Raw genomic sequence first — 18642 nt, forward strand, 5'->3', positions numbered from 1 at the left:
TTGCTCATAGTAATGATAATCACTAACACTTACTATGTGCCAGGTACTGTACTGAGTACTGTACTTGCTTTATCTCATTTATTTGACAGTACCCCCAAGAGCTCGGTGCTGCAAGAGCACTGGTTTTACAGAGGAAGAAATGGAGGCTCAAGTAGCCTCAAGATGGCTGAGCTACTGAATGGCAGAGTGAGTATTCAAATTCAGGTCAGGCAGGTTCTCGAGGTTGAATTACATGGCCTCTGTATGCCAGCTCTGACAACCCACGGATCTAAGAAGCCCGATACACCAATGCACAGGCCATCCTTGAGGTCTGCAACCGGAATGAACTTGTGAAGGTACAAACTCATAATCACTAGAATCTAACTGGCCTGAAATTGTCTCTGAGGCTGCTTGCAGACTCTGGGGGTTTGGTAATGGCTATACTCAAAAGCTCAGACCCATGGTGCAAAACTTAGACGTGAGTTTCTAAAGTACACTATTGCAGGTTACTAGTCCAGGTACTGGGTTTACACCTAGGAAATCCTCAATGCCTGAAAATATTAACATATGATTCACATTCTTAATTCATTTAATTGGATGTTTGAAAGCACCTATTGGAGATACAGTATTGCATATGAAAGACAGTACCCTCTTGGAGCTTGTATTTTAAAGTGAGGGTTAGTATTCAAAATCTACAAGGAACTCACCAAACTCCATGCTTGATAAACGAAAAATCCAGGGAAGAAATGGGCAGAAGACTTGAACAGACACTTCTCCAAAGAGGACATCAGATGGCCTACAGGCACATGAAATGATGCTCAACATCACTCATCATCAGGGAAATACAAATCAAAACCACACTGAGATACCACCTCACACCAGTCAGAGTGGCTAAAATGAAATCAAGAGACTATAGATGCTGGCGAGGGTGTGGAGAGACGGGCACCCTCCTACACTGTGGGTGGCAATGTAAACTGGTACAGCCACTCTGGAAAACAGTGTGGAGGCTCCTCAAAAAACTATCCATAGAACTCCCTTATGACCCAGCAATAGCACTGCTGGGGATTTACCCAAGGGATACAGAAGTGCTGATGCATAGGAGCACATGTACCCCAATGTTCATAGCGGCACTTTCAACAATAGCCAAATCATGAAAAGAGCCTAAATCTCCATCAACTAATGAATGGATCAAGAAGATGTGGTATATATGTATATACAATGGAGTATTACATGGCAATGAGAAAGAATGAAATCTGGCCATTTGTAGCAAAATGGATGGACCTAGAGAGAGTCATGCTAAGCAAAGTAAGTCAGGCAGAGAAGGACAGATACCATATGTTGTCACTCATAGGTCTAACAGGAGAAACCTAACAGGAAACCATGGGAAGGGGAAAGGAGGGGAAAAGAGTTGGGGAGAGGGAGTGAGGCAAATCATGAGAGACATTTGAATCCTGAGAACAAACTGAGGGCTGAAGCGGGGGGTGGGGGGGAATGGAAGGGGGAGTGATGGTCATGGAGGGGGGCACTTGTGGGGAAGAGCACTGGGTGTTATATGGAAACCAACTTGGTAATAAATTATTAAAAAAATTTAAAAAAACAAAGTGAGGGAAGGCATGAACCAAATGAATCAAAAGTTCCATTAAATTCAGTAAACATTGAGTACCTTTTCTACTCCGGGTTCTGTATTTGGCATTGCAAATACAAAGGGAGAAAAGATACTATCCACTCTTTACTAAGTATACCCGAGTGACCCGTGTTACTAAATCTACTTCTATTTGGTATTCTCTCTTTCTAGTAGTAAGTTTAAAGTTGCATTCTTGCGTTTGACAAAGCTTCCAGTGAAAGGCAGGAGCACAGTCCCATATGCATTTGTCGAAAGAGGTACCCATTTCACAGCTGGCTCTCTGCTATAAAGATTGTGTTTCTGTTTCTTGTAACCTAACTTGTAAACTGTCTAGTACCAAACTTCGCGTGCAAAGGAGCTCACTTTTCCAGTAAAACGGGTACTTTGGGTACAATCACATCGTATTTATTCCAATTCACTGGAACTGGCTGAAGCTGCTCTAGGTTTATGCTGGGCCCTGGTGTAGCCGAAGTCGTTTTTCCTGTGGACACCAAAGCCGCCAGGTGCGTATTAAGTAGGGTCGAAGATGGTTAAGCAATACCCAGAGGCCTTTCCTGGACTCGCTGGGTTTCAGCTTCCCTGAAGGGCACCCAGCCCCAGGATGATATGAAAGGGGCGTGGTGGATGATAGGAATGAACGTTTTCGAGGTCCAACGCTAATCCACAGAGGCAGAAGTCTCCAGGTGGTACCTGAATCTAACCAATCGCAAAGGGAGTTACATTTAACGCGGCTCGGGCAACCAATCAGAGGAAACGTCTCAGCTCCCGCGCCCCGCTGGGTTCCAGCTGGTTGGCAGCAGGTTCCGCTGTCGCGCGCCGGGCGGCTGCGCACAATCGGTAGCCGCCCCAGCAAAGCGGTTCTCGAGGAGGTTGGGGCTGTTAACAACCACGGCTAGAGCGCCCAATATTGCGCAGGCGCCTTAAGAAGATTTCTGCTTTGCCGGTGTCCCTTTGGGTCTCCCTTGCCCCCAGGACCCACGAGCGCCGAGTTCCACCAGTGCTGAGTTCCGCGTGCCGGCAGCGGGTGAGTGTGAGCCTAGCGCGCCCGGCCTTCCGGAGGGAAATGCCCCCACGTCCTCAGTCGCCAGGGGATTTGACACTAGAGGTGGTGAGAACCCCGCCTCCCATCTCCCAGGCCCAGGGGAGCTGGCGGGGACGTCCCCGAAGGGACCCGGAGGCGCAGGGACAGAGCTGGGCACGGCGAGGCAGAGAGAGTGGGGGAGGCGGAACTAGCAGTTGGCAGGTGCTTTGGCATGGAGGGGGGCCGGGGGGGAGGCTGTGGTTCAAGGGCGGGGAGGGCAGTGGGCCGACCGTGGCGATGGTGGGCCGCGCTGACAATGAGGGGAGGCAGGAGGCGGGGCGGGCGTTTGCATCAGTTTGAATATTAAGTCACAGTTCATGGTCATTGTATAGTCAAATTTAAGAACTAATTTCCTAGAAAAACCAGTCAGCAAAGGTAATTTTACGTGCTTTTTATAGGCTGGGCGCCCTGTTAAGGACTCTCCAAACAATGCTTCCTTTTCTTGGTACAGCAACTCTATGAGATAATAGCGTCCCATTATACAGACGAGGAAATTTAGGCTCAGAGAAGTGGCGAGACGGTCAGCATTGTACAGCTAGTGACAAACAGATTCAGGTTTAGACCAGACTCCAGAATGCTTTTGCTTACTCACCAGGTGAGTGATCTGTTGGACCTAAGCCTGAAATACTGGCCCGGTGTTCTAGAAGTCAGCTGTTTTAATGTTAGGTTTCCTTTCCTTTCTTCCTTTCTCCCGAGTTTGTTCCTATTTTGAGGAAATTAAACTCCCTTGCAAGCAGGGAGGAGATGTTTTAAGTATTTTAGTATAGTTATAAAATATAATTTGGGACAAATTTTGATGAGAACACAAGAAACACAAGAACTAGCTGTTTTGAAGATACTTGAAAATTTTGTGTGCCCTTGAAAATTGGAGAGTAACTTAGAATTCTAGAATTTTTCAATCTTAGAACACTAGGAAAATAATAATAATCTAGAGGAAATCACCAAAGTTCCCCCGTCCATAGATAATAATGCTATTTTATTTGAAAACTGTATAAAAGTTTAATTATATGTACTTGTGAAGTCTTTAGAATAGGGCTGTTGTATTACAGAGCAGATGACAAGCTAATGGTGACGAATGTCTTTCACCATTTCCTGTAACTATTATACTCTCCATTCCCAACTTTCACGGGCTAAGAATGTGGGAATTGCCTGACATGCATGTCACCCAGGCAAAAAAAATCACCGTAGATGACATCAAGCATGGTCTGTCCCTGGAATCGAAAACAACTACTTACTACTTCTGGTTGCTGTTGGGATGTTGGAGTATGGTGCACATGAATCTGCCTTTTTTCTTCCCTCTGCTGGTTTTTCTTTTTTGGTTTGAAAAATTACAGAATTTTTCTCAGAGTTTAGTAGTATATAACCCTTAGTGATTTTGAGTTCTTGAAAATTACTTGAGACCTTCTCTCTGGTATTTTGTTGATAACAGATCGACACCCCGTGTTAGAACGAAACAGAATGCAGTAGACATAGGTATGGGCGGTGTTCATGGAAGATGCTGTGGCATGAAAAGTTTTGGTAATCGTTTGGAGTTTATTACTGGTTTTGTCAACTTGCTGTCGCTAGATTCGTAAACTTGTTGAGGGCATGAATTAGTAAGTGCAAAGTAAAGCTACTAAATTGCTCTCTGAGCTTGGCCCATCACTGGCCTTTAGGGCCATTACATGTAAAAAGAAGGGGTCGGAGTAAATTGCTTCCAATTATTTTACACTTGCACAATAATATTATTCTGCCCTTCATAGTTCAGACTTTGTCCTGCCTAATGGATTTGTAACTGGAAAGGATAAAGGGAAACCAAAGTTGAAGGCCTGTCCTCTGTCATTGTATGCATCCCCATTTCACAAACACTGAAACTAAATCTGAGACAACTTAAATCTGCCCACACTTGCCCGTCTATTAAATGTGAGCTCAAGTTCTGGGATCTTTCTGATTTTAGAGCTTATAATCTTTCCCCTGCGTGCTTCTAAGCCTGGGGACAAGGATCCTCACAGTCTGCGAACACACATTCCTGAACCCCAGGATAAATAGCATGTGTACCTCGAGCATCATTTTCATTCCAGAACTGGAGAAGGATTTTGATTTATATGTATTTTGAGAGAGAGGGTCAGACACAGGTTTTTGTTTTGCTGTTGCTTTGCATTTGGAAGGTGCTATAAGACATTTTCATGTTAAAACACCACAGGTCTGTATTTTGGAGTACAAATTTTGCATAATGTTGGAGGTACAGTGAGACATCAAAGATGTTTCCCATTTTCTGGCAGGGCATTTCAGATGCTTTTAAGATTATCATTTCATTTCCTCTCTGTTGTTGTTGTTGTTGTTGTTGTTAATATAATAGTTTTATTGAGATATAATTCACATATTATCCAGTTCACTCATTTAAAGTGTACGGCTTTTTTTGAGTCATGGAGCCATCACCACAGTCAAGGGGAGAACGCTTTTCATCACCCCAAAGAGGAATCTCATACCCATTGGAATTTACTCCTCATTTCTCCCCAACCCCTTACCCCAGGCACTACTAATATACTTTCCATCTCTAAGCGATTTGCTTATTCTAGGTGTTTCCTCTAAAAAGTCCCACAAGAAGAGATCTTTTGTGAGTGCCTTCTTTCACGTAGCATAACGCTTCAGGGTTTCCCCAAGTTGTAGCATACGTTACGTTCCTATGTATTATTGTCATATGACATTCCATTGTATGGATATGCCACATTTTCTTTATCCAGTTATCATCACTTACTGGGCATTTGAGTTGTTTCCATGTCCTGGCCCTTACAAATAATGCTGCTTTGAACATCTGTGCACAAGGTTCAGTATGAACAGAGGTTGTCGTTTCTCTTGGGCATACATACACCAGTGGTAGAATTTCTGGGTAATAGGTAATTCTGGTTAAACTTTTAAAGAACTGCAAGAATGTTTTCCAAGTGGCTCTACCATTTTCCTTTTTCACCAGCATTGTATAAAGTTTCAATTTCTTTACGTCCTCGCTAACACTTACTAACTTTTTTATTCTATCCATCTGAGTGGGTCTGAAGTGGCATTTCATTGTGGTTTTGATTTGCATTTCGCTGATGACTAATGATGTTAAACATCTTGGGGCGCCTGGGTGGCCCAGTCAGTTAAGTGTCCGACTTCCACTCAGGTCACGATCTTGTGGTCCGTGAGTTCAAGCCCTGTGTCAGGCTCTGTACTGATAGCTCAGAGCCTGGAGCCTACTTTGGATTCTGTGTCTCCTTCTCTCTCTGCCCCTTTCCCGCTTGCACTCTCTCTCTCAAAAATAAATAGGGGCGCCTGGGTGGCTCAGTTGGTTAAGCATTTGGCTTTGGCTCAGGTCTTGGTCTCACAGTTTGTGGGTTTGAGCCCTGCGTCGGGCTCTGTGCTGACAGCTCAGAGCCTGGAGCCTGCTTCAGATTCTGTGTCTCCCTCTCTCTCTGGCCCTCCCCTGCTTGTGCTGTCTTTCTCTCTCTCTCTAAAATAAATAAAAAACATAAATAAATAAATAAACATAAAAATAATTTAAAAAACAAAGAAACCCATCTTTTCATGTGCTTATGGGCTCACCTTTGGAGAAATATCTTTTCAGATCCTTTGCTCAGTTTTTCACTGGGTTGTCTGACTTTGTATTTTTAAGTTGTTATAGTTTTTTGTGTATTCTAGTTCCAAATTACTTATCAGACAGATGATTTGCAAATATTTTCTCCCATTCCGTGAGTTGTCTTGTCTTTTCTCTTTCTTCATGGTATCCTTTAAAGCACAAAAGTCTTTTTTTTAAATAATTTTTAAAGGTTTATTTATTTGAGAGAGAGAGAATCTGAAACAGGCTCCAGGCTCTGAGCTGTAAGCCTAGAGCCTGATGTGGGGCTTGAACTCAGGAACGGTGAGATCATGACCTAGCCTGAAGTGGGACATTTAACCAACTGAGCCACCCAGGTGCCCTGAAGCACAAAAGTTTTTAATCTCAATTTAGTCCAATTTATTTATTCATTTATTATTATTTTGGGGGGAGGGGTCACTTGTGCTTTTGGTGCTGTACCTAAGAAGGCTTTGCCTAACCCAAGGTCATGGAGATTTATTTTCTTCTAGTTTTAGCTCTTAATTTTGGTCCCTGAGCCATTTGTAGCTAATTTTGGGGTATGGCATGAGATGAGGGGTCTGGATTCATTCTCTGGCATTTGTTGAATTGTCTTCACACCCCTCTGTTCTTAGAGATAACTGCTGAAAAGGCCCTAGACATTCTCCGATATTCCATTTGTAGTAACTCCTCAAGGAGCTTAGTGTTGAAAACAAGACTTTACGGTGTGTGACTCTGAAGCACAGCATTACAAAGACGTTTCAGCGTTGTAGGACAGCGTTAAAGCGCGCCTCTCTTCTTTCAGGACGCCGGCCTGATTTGTAACTCTTATTATTTATGCCTTTCTTGTGTTAAAGATTTGAAACATGTAAAGCCCTTCTCCCTTGATGCGTGATACATACGTAAATGTTTGTGGGCAGACACTTAGATACGTAATGAATGGTTTTTCAAAACATAACCTGAAAGAGTGTTTGGGCCAGACTTCACGTGCACAAGGTAACCCCAGGATGTTTGGAAGCATGAGCTGTTACCGAAGAGCTGTGACAGGCCGCGTAGGTACATGGCTATTATCCTTTACACGTCTTTGTAGTGCGTCTCAGGCAGAACGTGATGCTAAAATACGGTAAAAGGAAAGTAAGGCTGGCAGTGATTTCTGTACCTATTTCATAGTAATTTGCATGTGGGTTGGGCCAGGGCACTTGAATGCGGGGCTGAAGTGTTATATCGGCAGGGGAATACTTGGAACATTTTTTTAGGGGAGTGTTACAATCAGCCATACCCAGGAAGATGAAGTTGGGAGCAGGTATTGGGTGAGAAAGGGGAGGGTGAATAAGCTAGGAAGGTCAGTTACAGGAGGCATTAAGGGCTTTAAGAAGAAGGGCAGCAGTAGAGATGAGAAAGGATGGGAAGCTGTTCAAAGTGCAGGCTCCTGGCTTTTACTCTAGCCTGCTGGAGCCGGAATGTCCTAGGTGTAAGGACTGGGCAGCTGTACTTGTAAGGAGCTTCCCTCCGTGATTTTTGGGTCTACGGTGCTGTCGTAGACAACACGCAAAGAGAATCGACAAGGCTGGCAACAGATGCCTTGCGCAGGGCAGCTCTGTCGTGAGACAGCGAGGAAGCTCTTGTACAGGATTGGGGAGCTGAGGAATGGAAGAAGAGGTGCAGGTGCAGACGATGCATTCAGTTTGGCATATACCAGACTCGGCCTGCCAGCAGGAGCTCCTGTGCGGTGGGATTGGTGGGGCACATAAACTGGTTATTGGGGCAGAGAACCAGGGCAGTAAATAATGTTTCTAAAACATATATTTAAGAGTGTCTTTGAGATCTGTACCACTTGTTTGCTGTGTCAGTTGACTCTTCCTGGAAACACACATCTGTGCATGGTAACATAGCTATACTGCCAGAGAAACAGGGACTCTGCTAAGTCCAACTTCCATGGAGATCTGCCTGCTTCCCACCCCCCCCCCGCCCCCCACCAGTTCTGAGATTGTTGGAGCCCTGGGCAGCCTGCACAGTGTCGTTGTGTGGCTGCACTTGTACCGGCCCCGGGGAGGGGGTGGATGAACACCTGGTCAGGGGCCCAAATACTGAATGGGAAGAGAAATGCTGCTGTCTGTCTCGCTTCTTGAGAGTTGACACCGCTGAGCTGTGGCCGGGGCTGTGTATGTGCAGAGTGCCTTTTAACTCTGGTCTTCGGAGCGGTGGGTTGATTTTGCCTTGCTGTACTGCTTTTGGTCTCGTGGATATCATCGGCGCCAGATGGCGCACACCCAGAAGTTAGCCCATCTCAGGTTAAAGTGGTAGACGTTTCAGACCCAGAGAGCCTCTTGGTCTTCGCAGTCGTTAAGTCCCTGGTTCTGAGAGAGTCACAGCTTCAGTCAACAAACGTTTGAATGACCGCACGTTCAAAGATCATCTACCTGGTGTGTTAGAAGGAAAGAAAGTCTCTGTCTTCAAGTAATTGTGGTTTAGTTGGGAGAAAACACACAATCAGTGGCTCATGAACTTATACCTGGGACCTCTAGCCACAGACCCCCACGCCATCCCTTGGGTCTTCTTACCCTGAAGTAAGGAATTCACTCACCTCACTCTGACCACAGCCTCACATCCTTGCAGCTTCCATCAAAACTTCTAGTCCAGGGGCACCTGGGTGGCTCAGTCGGTTAAGTACCAACTTCAGCTCAGGTCATGATCTCCCGGTTGGTGGGTTTTAGCCCTGAACATGGCTCTCTGTTGTCACAACAGAGCCTGCTTCTGATCCTCTGTCCCCATCTCTCTCTGCCCCTCCCCCACTCATGTGCACATGCGCTCTCTCTCTCTCTCTCAAAATAAATAAATAAACTTAAAAAAAAAAAAAAAAAAGAACCTGTAGTCCAGAAGTTTCACCACTTTGCAGATGTATATCAGCTTCAGCTTAAGAGCTGCAAGTCAGACTTTAGTCGCTCCTTAGGATAGTCAGTGGCCTTCGTTACACTTCTGTTTCGGGCAGAGGCTCACGCGCAGGCAGGGCCAGCTGCCTGTTTGTTCATGCATGTGCCGGGGCCACCGAAGTGCTGGAGAAAACCGACCAACAGTTTCTCTAACAATTCGTGACACCCACAGTCAACCTTGACCCCCAATCCTTACTATTTCCCTGTACTCTCTCCCCTTCTGCACATTGGCCTTTTCAGACTTTCTCTGTGTTCCTCAAACCCCTGAACCTTTTACCATCCTACTCCCTATCAATTGCCCCTACCTCTTGGAACACAGAGAAGGCAGCTCCCTTCATCTCCAGCCTCACACCTGTTAGTTAGCATAGCTTCGCTCCCGCTCTCTCCTATTACAATGAAAAGATATCCCCTCCATCTAAAGTGAACCATCCTACTTGACTCGCCTATCCTGTTTTCTTAAGGACCAAAGGTGATAGAGACCGAAGGCAGGGAGACTTATTATGGGAAAGCTGTTTTTATAATCAGTGGATTGTCAGAAAAAAATAATGAAAAATCAGGGAGAGCTCGGAGCCTGGGGTATTAGGGAGAATAGTTATGTTCTTGATAGCAAAAAGGAAGTTGAAGGCATATGGTGGTGAAAGTCATTTCAGCAGCTGTTGGATTTCTTTGGAAGTTAGTGTGGCATCCAAGTCCCTACAGACTTTGTCTGTCTGTCAATCTCATGTAAATACTGGGAATGTATAGATTGTGAGGGGATCTTTTTCTCAAGTAATATTTATTTCTTACCCTTCTTTTCCTGCCAGCATCTTCAACAGGAACTGGTGATGAGCCAGTATGATAGCATTTCCACTACCTATTTCTGTGGGTTAAAAGGAACTTGGGTGAGGGGGGGAGGCGCCTGGGTGGCTCAGTCAGTTGAGCTTCTGACTCTTGATATTGGCTCAGGTCATGATCTCAGCGTCTTGAGATCAAGCCCCACATTGGGCTCTGTGCTGATAGCATGGAATTTGCTTGGGATTCTCGCTCCGTCTTGATTTCTGCCCCTTTCCTGTGCTCACACATGCGTGTTCTCTCTCTCAAAATAAATAAACATTTAAAAAAAATGAAAGGAACATAGAGTACCTATCATTAAAGTGGAAAAATAATCTCATTCTCTAGAGCCTCTTAAAGGCTTGGTATTATTTCTGTTTTGTGCAAAAGGATCATTTGTCTTTCTTCATCTGTTCTTATTAAGTCTTTTTTAAAGTAATCTCTACACCTAACATGGGGGTTGAACTTATACCCTGAGATCAAGAGTCACATTTCCACTGAGTGAGCCAGCCAGGCAGCCTGTTCTTACTAAGTCTTTAGGATAATTTCTGCTACTACAGACAAGCAAGGGTACCAAACAGGAGTACCTGTGTGGCGTGTAAGAGCAGTCCGTATCCCCTTCAGAGCATGAAGGCTGGAGCAGGACATACATAAATAGGGAATTGGACAAGTAAAGACAGTTTCCCCCCCCAATTTTAGCTTTATTCGATTATCTTTGAGTAAATGGTGTTATTTAATTTTAAGTAGATATAAAGCTGGTATGTAAACAGTTTACGAATGTTGAGTCTCTTCTTCTGATGGCTAAACTGCTGAAAAGTAATCCAAATCAAAATGGCACTACCACTTATGAACTGTGTTTTTATATTTTAGGAACCCTGATTGCTCTCCTTCAACACATTGATTATGGAGTTGTTAGTGATACTTTTGTTTTCTGGACTTTTAACTGGTTGTAGAGGTAACTCTTCCCATAGTTTGCCACCCAAGTTACTACTGGTGTCCTTTGATGGTTTCAGAGCTGACTATCTACAGAACTATGAATTTCCTCATCTCCAGAATTTTATCAAAGAAGGAGTCCTGGTGGAGCATGTTAAGAATGTTTTTATCACAAAAACATTTCCAAACCACTACAGTATTGTGACAGGCTTGTATGAAGAAAGCCACGGCACTGTGGCTAATTCCATGTATGACGTAATCACAAAGAAACACTTCTCTGACTTTGATGACAAGGATCCTTTTTGGTGGGACGAAGCAGTACCTATCTGGGTGACCAATCAGCTTCAGGAAAACCGATCGAGCGCTGCTGCCATGTGGCCTGGTACCGATGTGCCCATTCACAATACCACACCTTCCTATTTTATGAATTATAGCTCTTCGGTGTCATTTGAGGAGAGACTAAATAATATTACCACGTGGCTCATCAATTCGAACCCACCAGTCACCTTTGCAACACTCTACTGGGAAGAACCAGATGCAAGTGGCCACAAATACGGACCCGAAGATAAAGAAAACATGTACAGAGTGTTGAAAGAAATAGACGACCTTATTGGGGAGCTCGTCCACAAACTCAAGGCGCGAGGATTGTGGGAGAGTCTTAATGTGATCATTACCAGTGATCACGGGATGACCCAGTGCTCTGAGGAGAGACTGATAGACTTGGATCGCTGCATTGATAAGTCGAGCTACACTCTTGTGGACTTGACTCCAGTTGCTGCTATCCTTCCTAAAATCAGTAAGTGAGCTTTCAGCTGAGGGATATTTGGGAAGGGGGCAACTGAACGAGGAGGGTATGGAAACCAACGCAGCGCTGGCTCTTTGCAGTGCCGTCCGGTAGTTCCTAGACTGCTCCGGTGAGAGGCTGTGTTCGTGCCCCGCATTTACAAGTCTTCAAGCAGTGAGCTTCAGGCTCATGTTCAAAGAGACTATTTCTCTGCTTTTTGATATGTTTTTAAATATTGACACTAATGGAAAAGGACATTTTTGTCCTTAAAAAACATCTTGGATGTTTGTGTGAGATCGCTGTTTATCTAGTGATCTTAGAATTAGTAATAGTATGTAATTAGTTTCTGTGTCTTAGGAGGCTGTACAGGAAAATTGTCCCCTTTTGTATAAAAGTCTACCAGACAGAGTCACAAAACGAAAAAAGAAATATGTAACTGCTTGGAAAGATAGAGGGGTGTGTGTTGGGGGGGTCTGTCTGTCTCCAACAATGTCACATAATTATTACTGCTCTGATTTTTTAAGAATTAAAAGTGATTTAATAGATGGCATTGTGCAGAATTTATTTCCGATTATTCTAGTTAGAAATGTTTTTTTTCCTTATCAGTCAATCGTGATTTTTTTCCTTTACTGTTCCTTTTTCTTCTAGATACAACAGAGGTTTATAACAAACTGAAAGCCTGTAGCCCTCACATGAATGTTTATCTCAAAGAAGACATTCCTGCCAGATTTCACTACCAACATAACAGTCGAATTCAGCCTATTATTTTGGTTGCTGATGAAGGCTGGACAATTGTGTTAAATAAATCATTACCAAAATGTAAGTATTTAGGATATTTCTGCTGTATCCTGGGGATGAATCACACATTGGGACATATTTCTATTAACAGGGTCCTTTGATTTAGAGATGTTAACACTGTCTAATCAGTTCACGTTTTGACTGGATAATTCATAGGTTTTCATTTGACAGCAGCTGAAAACCGTATCTCACCTTTAGAGAAGAGGTGGGTAACCTTGAGGGCAGCGGTGTAGGTTTACTTTCTTACCCACGCTGTGGTTACTGCCAGCAACGTTCAAGGTTGGTTCTCTTGATTTGTAGAAAATGGGAGAGAAGTAAAGAAACGGTAAAAGGGGAGAGGTTCAATAGTTCAAATGCTGTTTCATTTTTTGTGTGCACTAATAAACATTGTCCAAGTAACCCCAAGTCTTTCCCCAAAGCTGAAATCATTTGCCTGAGTGCTGTTGCTCTTTGGCACACTGGGAAAGATCCAGAGGTAAACGAACAAAAACCTACCAAGTACACAAAACAGGAGTGTCAAAATCTCTCCTAGAGCTAAGGAAATAATAGGGGAGAGTTACAAGCTTCCCTGAACTGAAGCTTACTTATCCAGATGTTAAGTTCAATTTGAATGCTTTTTTAAAAACCTGGTTTTGTAGTCTGTAGCAGGAGCCGAAAAGCTTCTGTAAAAGACCAGATAGTAAATATGTCGGTTTTATAGGCCAATTGGTCCCCGTCTCAGCTACTCAATTCTGCCTTTGTCGCGGGAAAATAGCCATAGATATTACATAAACAAACCGCATGGGGGGTTGCAGTGAAATTTTGTTTAGAGAAACAGGGCGAGGGCTGAATTTGGCCCGGGGCTGTCACGTGCAGACCCCTGATCTATAGCACATAGAAGTCTCAGATGAGAATAAAACTCATGGTTATTGGAATTTATATGTTTTTTATACCTATATACTCACTGTTGAAAACCAAAAATACAGAAAAGTTTAGAAAAGAGGAAAAGAAACTATCCATAATCCCTCCATACCAAGGTAGGGACTGATGTTAATTGTGGGAATTTCCCCCTGCTATATTTTTTGCTATTATACGTACATTTTTACACTATTGAAATCATAATGTCTAGATATAGAGCTTTATTCTGTTTTTATTATATTGACCACATGCATTATTTTTATTATGAGATATTTCAAACATAAAATTAAAGGATGATATGACAAAAACTGATGTACCTTCCAGTCACTCCTTCGCACTTCACATGAAAGCAGGAGCTTAGCAAATCCAACTGGTGTACGTTAAAAGAGAATATTTGCCAAAGTAAAGCCAAAAACCGAGATTCTGGTATTGGGGTCAAAGCAGGGACTATCATATGTTTTCCTTTGACTTATGTTTGGAGCTACAGTTTGGTGATCTGGTCAGACTTCACATTCAGCACAAGAATCCCCTCTGTGATATTCTCAGTGACGTGGCCCTCCAGATGTTAAGGTGTTCGTTAACTGTCAGTAAATCGGGAGCATAGTGTATAATCCTGTTTATCACAGGAGTGATTGACGGAGGTAAGGCTGCAGATTCACTTGTTCGTCATTCACTGGGTTTCCTCACGTTTGCTCTCTCCAGTTATTTAGGACCCTCAGCCCACCCCCTCTTTTTCTTTTATAATCACTAGTGCTCTTTGCCTTCAAACAGTGCCGGAAATAAACGGACAGGTGAAATAAGTGAGGCCAGAACTGAAAGATAGGTACCCCAGGTCAAGAAAAAAGTTTTAAAGTCTCAGGTCATGACCAGTTGGGGAAAGGGGTGTATGTGTGAAATGGGGGACATGGCTGAGTTGAAAAAAAATAGAACGTTTTATTTCTCACCCCTATCTGGTCCAATTAACCAGAATTTTAGCGGATGGGAATTATACTGGCAGGAATCAGTATACTTACATTAGAAGCAGGTTATTTTGTAATAGAAAGATCATTCTTTCTGTTAAGAACTAATAATTTTGTCTTTTTTTTTTCAGTAGGTGACCATGGTTATGATAATTCTTTGTCTAGTATGCACCCGTTTCTAGCTGCCCACGGTCCTGCATTTCACAAAGGCTACAAACACAACACAATTAACAGTGTGGATATTTATCCAATGATGTGCCACATCCTGGGATTAAAACCACGTCCCAATAATGGAACCTTCAGTCATACTAAGTGTTTGCTGGTTGACCAGTGGTGCATTAATCTTCCGGAAGCCATTGGAATTGTTATCGGGGCGCTCTTGGTCTTAACCACGCTAACATGCCTCATGATAATTATGCAGAATAGACTGTCTGTGCCCCGTCCATTTTCCCGACTTCAGCTGCAGGAAGACGATGATGATCCCCTGATTGAGTAGTATGTGCCGGAGTTTATACGGAGTATCTTTGATCAGTCACGAAACCAAGGATGCACTCAAGGGATGGTGGTGTAACTATGAAAACTCTGCTTTGAAAGACAAAAAATGTAGACCAAGCATGCTAGAGTTATCTTGCTTTTCCTTGTGCTCTGTTTTGTTGCATCAACTAATACAAAAAAACCCTGACCATAGTGAAAATTGCTAGTAAATCGTTAGTTAACACCACCTGTTTCTCTCCCTAGAAGCTTATTTTAAGAAAAATATTGCCTCTGTCTTTTTCTTTGCAAAGAAGATTTGACACATTTTTAAATAAAAACAGACTAAAATTTAGTAGGCATGTTTTTCTAGTACATTTTTATATTTGTAACTGAAACAACAGAAATCTTTATGCAATTAGTGGATTTTATGTATCGGGAAGGAGAAGTTTTCTATATTTTTATATTTATTAACTTTAACAGAATTTGTATCCTAAGTAAACCTGTGACATAGGAAACCCTCTGTGATGGTTAATCAAGTCGGTTAACCAGGCAGAACAGATCTAGCATATGAAGAAATTGTTTTTAAGAAAAGCTTCCCTAAAACACCAAACAAAGACCACGTGATACAAAGCCTGAGTGTTCACCATTGTGTCTTTGTTAAGACCTGTAACTGTTGAAGCCTCAAAAGATACTTTTTCAAGATTGTTGCTAATAAGAAATTAAGAGAATAGAATTGCTTTCCTCAGTTTGTGCTTAACGCCTGTATTAAGTTATTCGTGTGTGTGCGTGTGCGTGTGCATGTGCGTGTGCGTGTGTGTGGTATGCAGACTTCCTGAGACTTACAGAAGGTGTCAGAGGTAGGCTGGTCTGTAGGCCGACTTCCCCAGAACATGGCTCTCAGGAAAAGGGTATATTTGCACTTCGTATTTGTTTACTTTCTTCTGACTCACAAGCTAAAATCCTAACTGAAGAAAGCTCAGTTTTTGTTGCCATTTTGTACTTTCTCATGTTGTTTATTTTAACCAGAGGTATCCAAGTCCTGCAGCAACATTTATGACCTGAATACAAATCTGGTTTCAGTTGGGTCAGAATGAGGAAGAGAGATTTTGATATCTACCTTTGGGAGATCATGCCTTCCTTTTTAGGCATGGAATTTGATATCTTTTGATCCTTTCCACTATTCGTACATTCAGTGGCAGAATAAACTCTTAGCACTGTTAACCTTCCGCAGCCTGAGTGCTGCCTCTGATTTTTTTCTGTGTTTGGTTTGTAGAAATAATCACTCTGCTCCTATTTTTGCAAACATACCTGTTCAGAGCTAAGCATCTGCTGTGAAGAACGACCCTCCTACCTTGCTAGGTGGTACTTTCTAATAACCAGAATTAATATGCAGAAACTGAGTTGTGGCAAACTTGATTGTATCTGTTAAAGGAAAAACTGGGTTTAAGAACCATCCCTCAGGGCCAGAGGAAAGCCATTAATAGAGTGATCTTTAAAGTTCTAACAATATAAAATAAACTAGATAACTGTCTTTCAGATAAAAATAAATTATCGACAGTGAATATGCAGCCCAGTTGAATGCTGCTCTTCTGTGATGTTAAAGAACAATGCTGCCAGACATCAGACATAATTCATCCTGTTTGGTCACAGCTAATTTTGGGATGCCAGCATTTGACACCTATTGTTTGGGGGGGGTTCTTGAAAAGCATTTGTAGCCTGCATAAATAGCCCAGGCTATTGGTCAGAAGTGGACTATATTAAGAACAGCATAATAAATAAATGAAATAAAACCAATTGGAATAATTCTGCTTTTTGACAAATTTTATTTGATTCCCCCCTCATAAAAGGTATCCTAAAAGTTAATAGTTTTTCTGAACAAAATAAAAATTTCTTTCTATTTTAATTTCCATTAAAAAAAAAACCAAAAGGACTAGAACAGTCACATTTAAAACAGTGGACACGTTTTGCAGGACCTAAAATAGTAGAATGTTTTATGTGGGTTCAGCAGAGCTTGGTCCCTGCAATGCTGTGAGTTTCAGTGATTGCATTAGTCTGACTGGTGGTTTTGAGTTTCAGAAATCTATGCCCAGCATCCAGCCTGTGAGTGGATTTCATATAGGATGGGAGAGGAGGGATTATGCTGTTCTTAATATAGTCCACTTCTGACCAATAGCCTGGGCTGTTTATGCAGACTACAAATGCTGCCCGCGTCCTAACCTCTTGAATAAGGCATTTGCATATTTCTCTTGTCTTTCATGCCATTCTCAAAATATTAACTTTAGTTAAAATTGTAAAGCTTTTTATGTGTGTATATATATATATATATGCTAATGGGACAAAACAGTATTTAATCAAAGAACATTTATATATTATTATATTGAACTTTGTGTTAATTCATTTGTGTCTTTAAAACATCATTGTTAAAGCCTCCTGTCATGCACTGAGAAAATCTTTTAGCGAAGCTAGCGTTTTACATTAAGGTCTTGGTGTGTATTTTGTTAAATCATTGACTCATATCCTGACATGTTTTCTGGGTGTTAGAAAGCATTTGGCTCCAGGAAACATTTAACTGTTGATGACAACAATACTCAAAGATAATAGGAAAACTGGTTATTACGTGGTTTGTGTTACGTGAGCGAATTCAGAGTAAGGACGCTTAGGTGCTGGGGCACAGTATTGAGCATCGCTGCCTTCCAGAGTAAGAAAGTGCTTACAAGGATGTTTCTGCTGTTACTTGGGTTCGAGTTTTTCTGGTAAACAGCAACAAAATTCTAATATAAATGATTTCAGTGCTCTGTCCGCTAGGCTTTGTGTTGTTGTTTCATCAAGCTTGGTGTAAGAATTGAAAGATAAATTCCTGGGATATTGAAGAATTAAAAACCCCTTTGCATTGTTCTTGGGTGTCTCCCCGTCTTGTCCATATCCGGTGAGATTTAAGGATGATAGCATTTCATTCCTTTTATTTGGAAGTTTTACTTCATTGTGAATACATGAAGTTAGTTACAAATGAAGGACAAAGATGAGATGGAAAGTGTGTATTTTATCGTCACTCCTTAAAATAGTGTGTAAGTAAAATGAGTATGCTTTAAGGAAATCTTTATGTGGTGCCTTAAGTTGAAGTAAAATATATTTTGACTATATTGTTTGGATTAATTGTTAATGACGTTGCTTCTGATTAAAAACTTTCATGTGAATAAACATTTTTACTGTAATTATTAAATATAGAATGCAGTTACTGATTTTTAAATTTGTCACCCTACAAAATACACATACTGTGCTAGATGTTGACCTGACCCAGTAATACTGCAAAAATCTACATGGGCATTCCTTACAGATTTTTTTTTTTAAGGCCAGGATTAAGTATATAAAAATTTAACCAAATTTTTAAGTTTTTTTTGTTTTTATTTTTTAAAACATTTATTTATTTATTTTGAGAGAGAGAGGAAGTGTGAGCAGGGGAGAGGCAGAGAGAGTGAGAGAGAGAATCTCAAGCACACTTTGCACTGTCAATGCAGAGCCCAGTGGGGGGCTCAAACCCACGAACTGAGATCATGACCTGAGCCGAAATCAAGATCTGGAAGCTTAACTGACTGAGCCACCAGGTGCCTCTCAACCAAATTTTTATTTTTTTATTTTTTATTTATTTATTTTTTGTTTATTTTTTATTTTTTAATTTTATTTTCATTTTTCAAACCCTTGTGTCGAGGGCTGACTTTTCAATAGATCGCAGCGAGGGAGCTGCTCTGCTACGTAGGAAACCCCGACCCAGAAGCAGGTGGTCTACGAATGGTTTAGCGCCAGGTTC

General features: G+C 42.0%; 1 protein-coding gene and 1 long non-coding RNA gene across 2 annotated transcripts in view; one reads left to right on the forward strand and one right to left on the reverse strand.

Annotated features, from left to right (window-relative positions):
• The window catches only part of LOC115295481, a 17029-nt gene extending 16302 nt beyond the window's left edge, over nucleotides 1–727 (reverse strand). Inside the window, exon 1 of the long non-coding RNA XR_003910422.1 lies at nucleotides 687–727. This is a non-coding gene — a long non-coding RNA (uncharacterized LOC115295481). The remainder of the gene's footprint in view (nucleotides 1–686) is intronic.
• Nucleotides 728–2410: 1683 nt separating this feature from the next.
• ENPP4 (ectonucleotide pyrophosphatase/phosphodiesterase 4) lies at nucleotides 2411–18057 on the forward strand. The gene is made up of 4 exons (XM_029944923.1): nucleotides 2411–2627; nucleotides 10863–11721; nucleotides 12358–12528; nucleotides 14495–18057. The coding sequence occupies exons 2-4, from the start codon at nucleotides 10896–10898 to the stop codon at nucleotides 14857–14859; spliced, it is 1362 nt and encodes a 453-aa protein (XP_029800783.1). The 5' UTR covers nucleotides 2411–2627; nucleotides 10863–10895; the 3' UTR covers nucleotides 14860–18057.
• The last annotated feature ends 585 nt before the right edge of the window (nucleotides 18058–18642 follow it).

Source organism: Suricata suricatta, chromosome 7 (assembly GCF_006229205.1).
Source record: "Suricata suricatta isolate VVHF042 chromosome 7, meerkat_22Aug2017_6uvM2_HiC, whole genome shotgun sequence".
In the NCBI taxonomy this organism is placed as follows: domain Eukaryota; kingdom Metazoa; phylum Chordata; class Mammalia; order Carnivora; family Herpestidae; genus Suricata; species Suricata suricatta.

Coding starts and splice junctions, on each gene's coding strand:
- ENPP4 (XM_029944923.1), top strand. CDS start 10,896: ATGGAGTTGTTAGTGATACTTTTGTTTTCTGGACTTTTAACTGGTTGT. Junction 11,722..12,357: donor TGCTATCCTTCCTAAAATCA/GTAAGTGAGCTT, acceptor TTTTTCTTCTAG/ATACAACAGAGGTTTATAAC. Junction 12,529..14,494: donor AAATAAATCATTACCAAAAT/GTAAGTATTTAG, acceptor TTTTTTTTTCAG/TAGGTGACCATGGTTATGAT.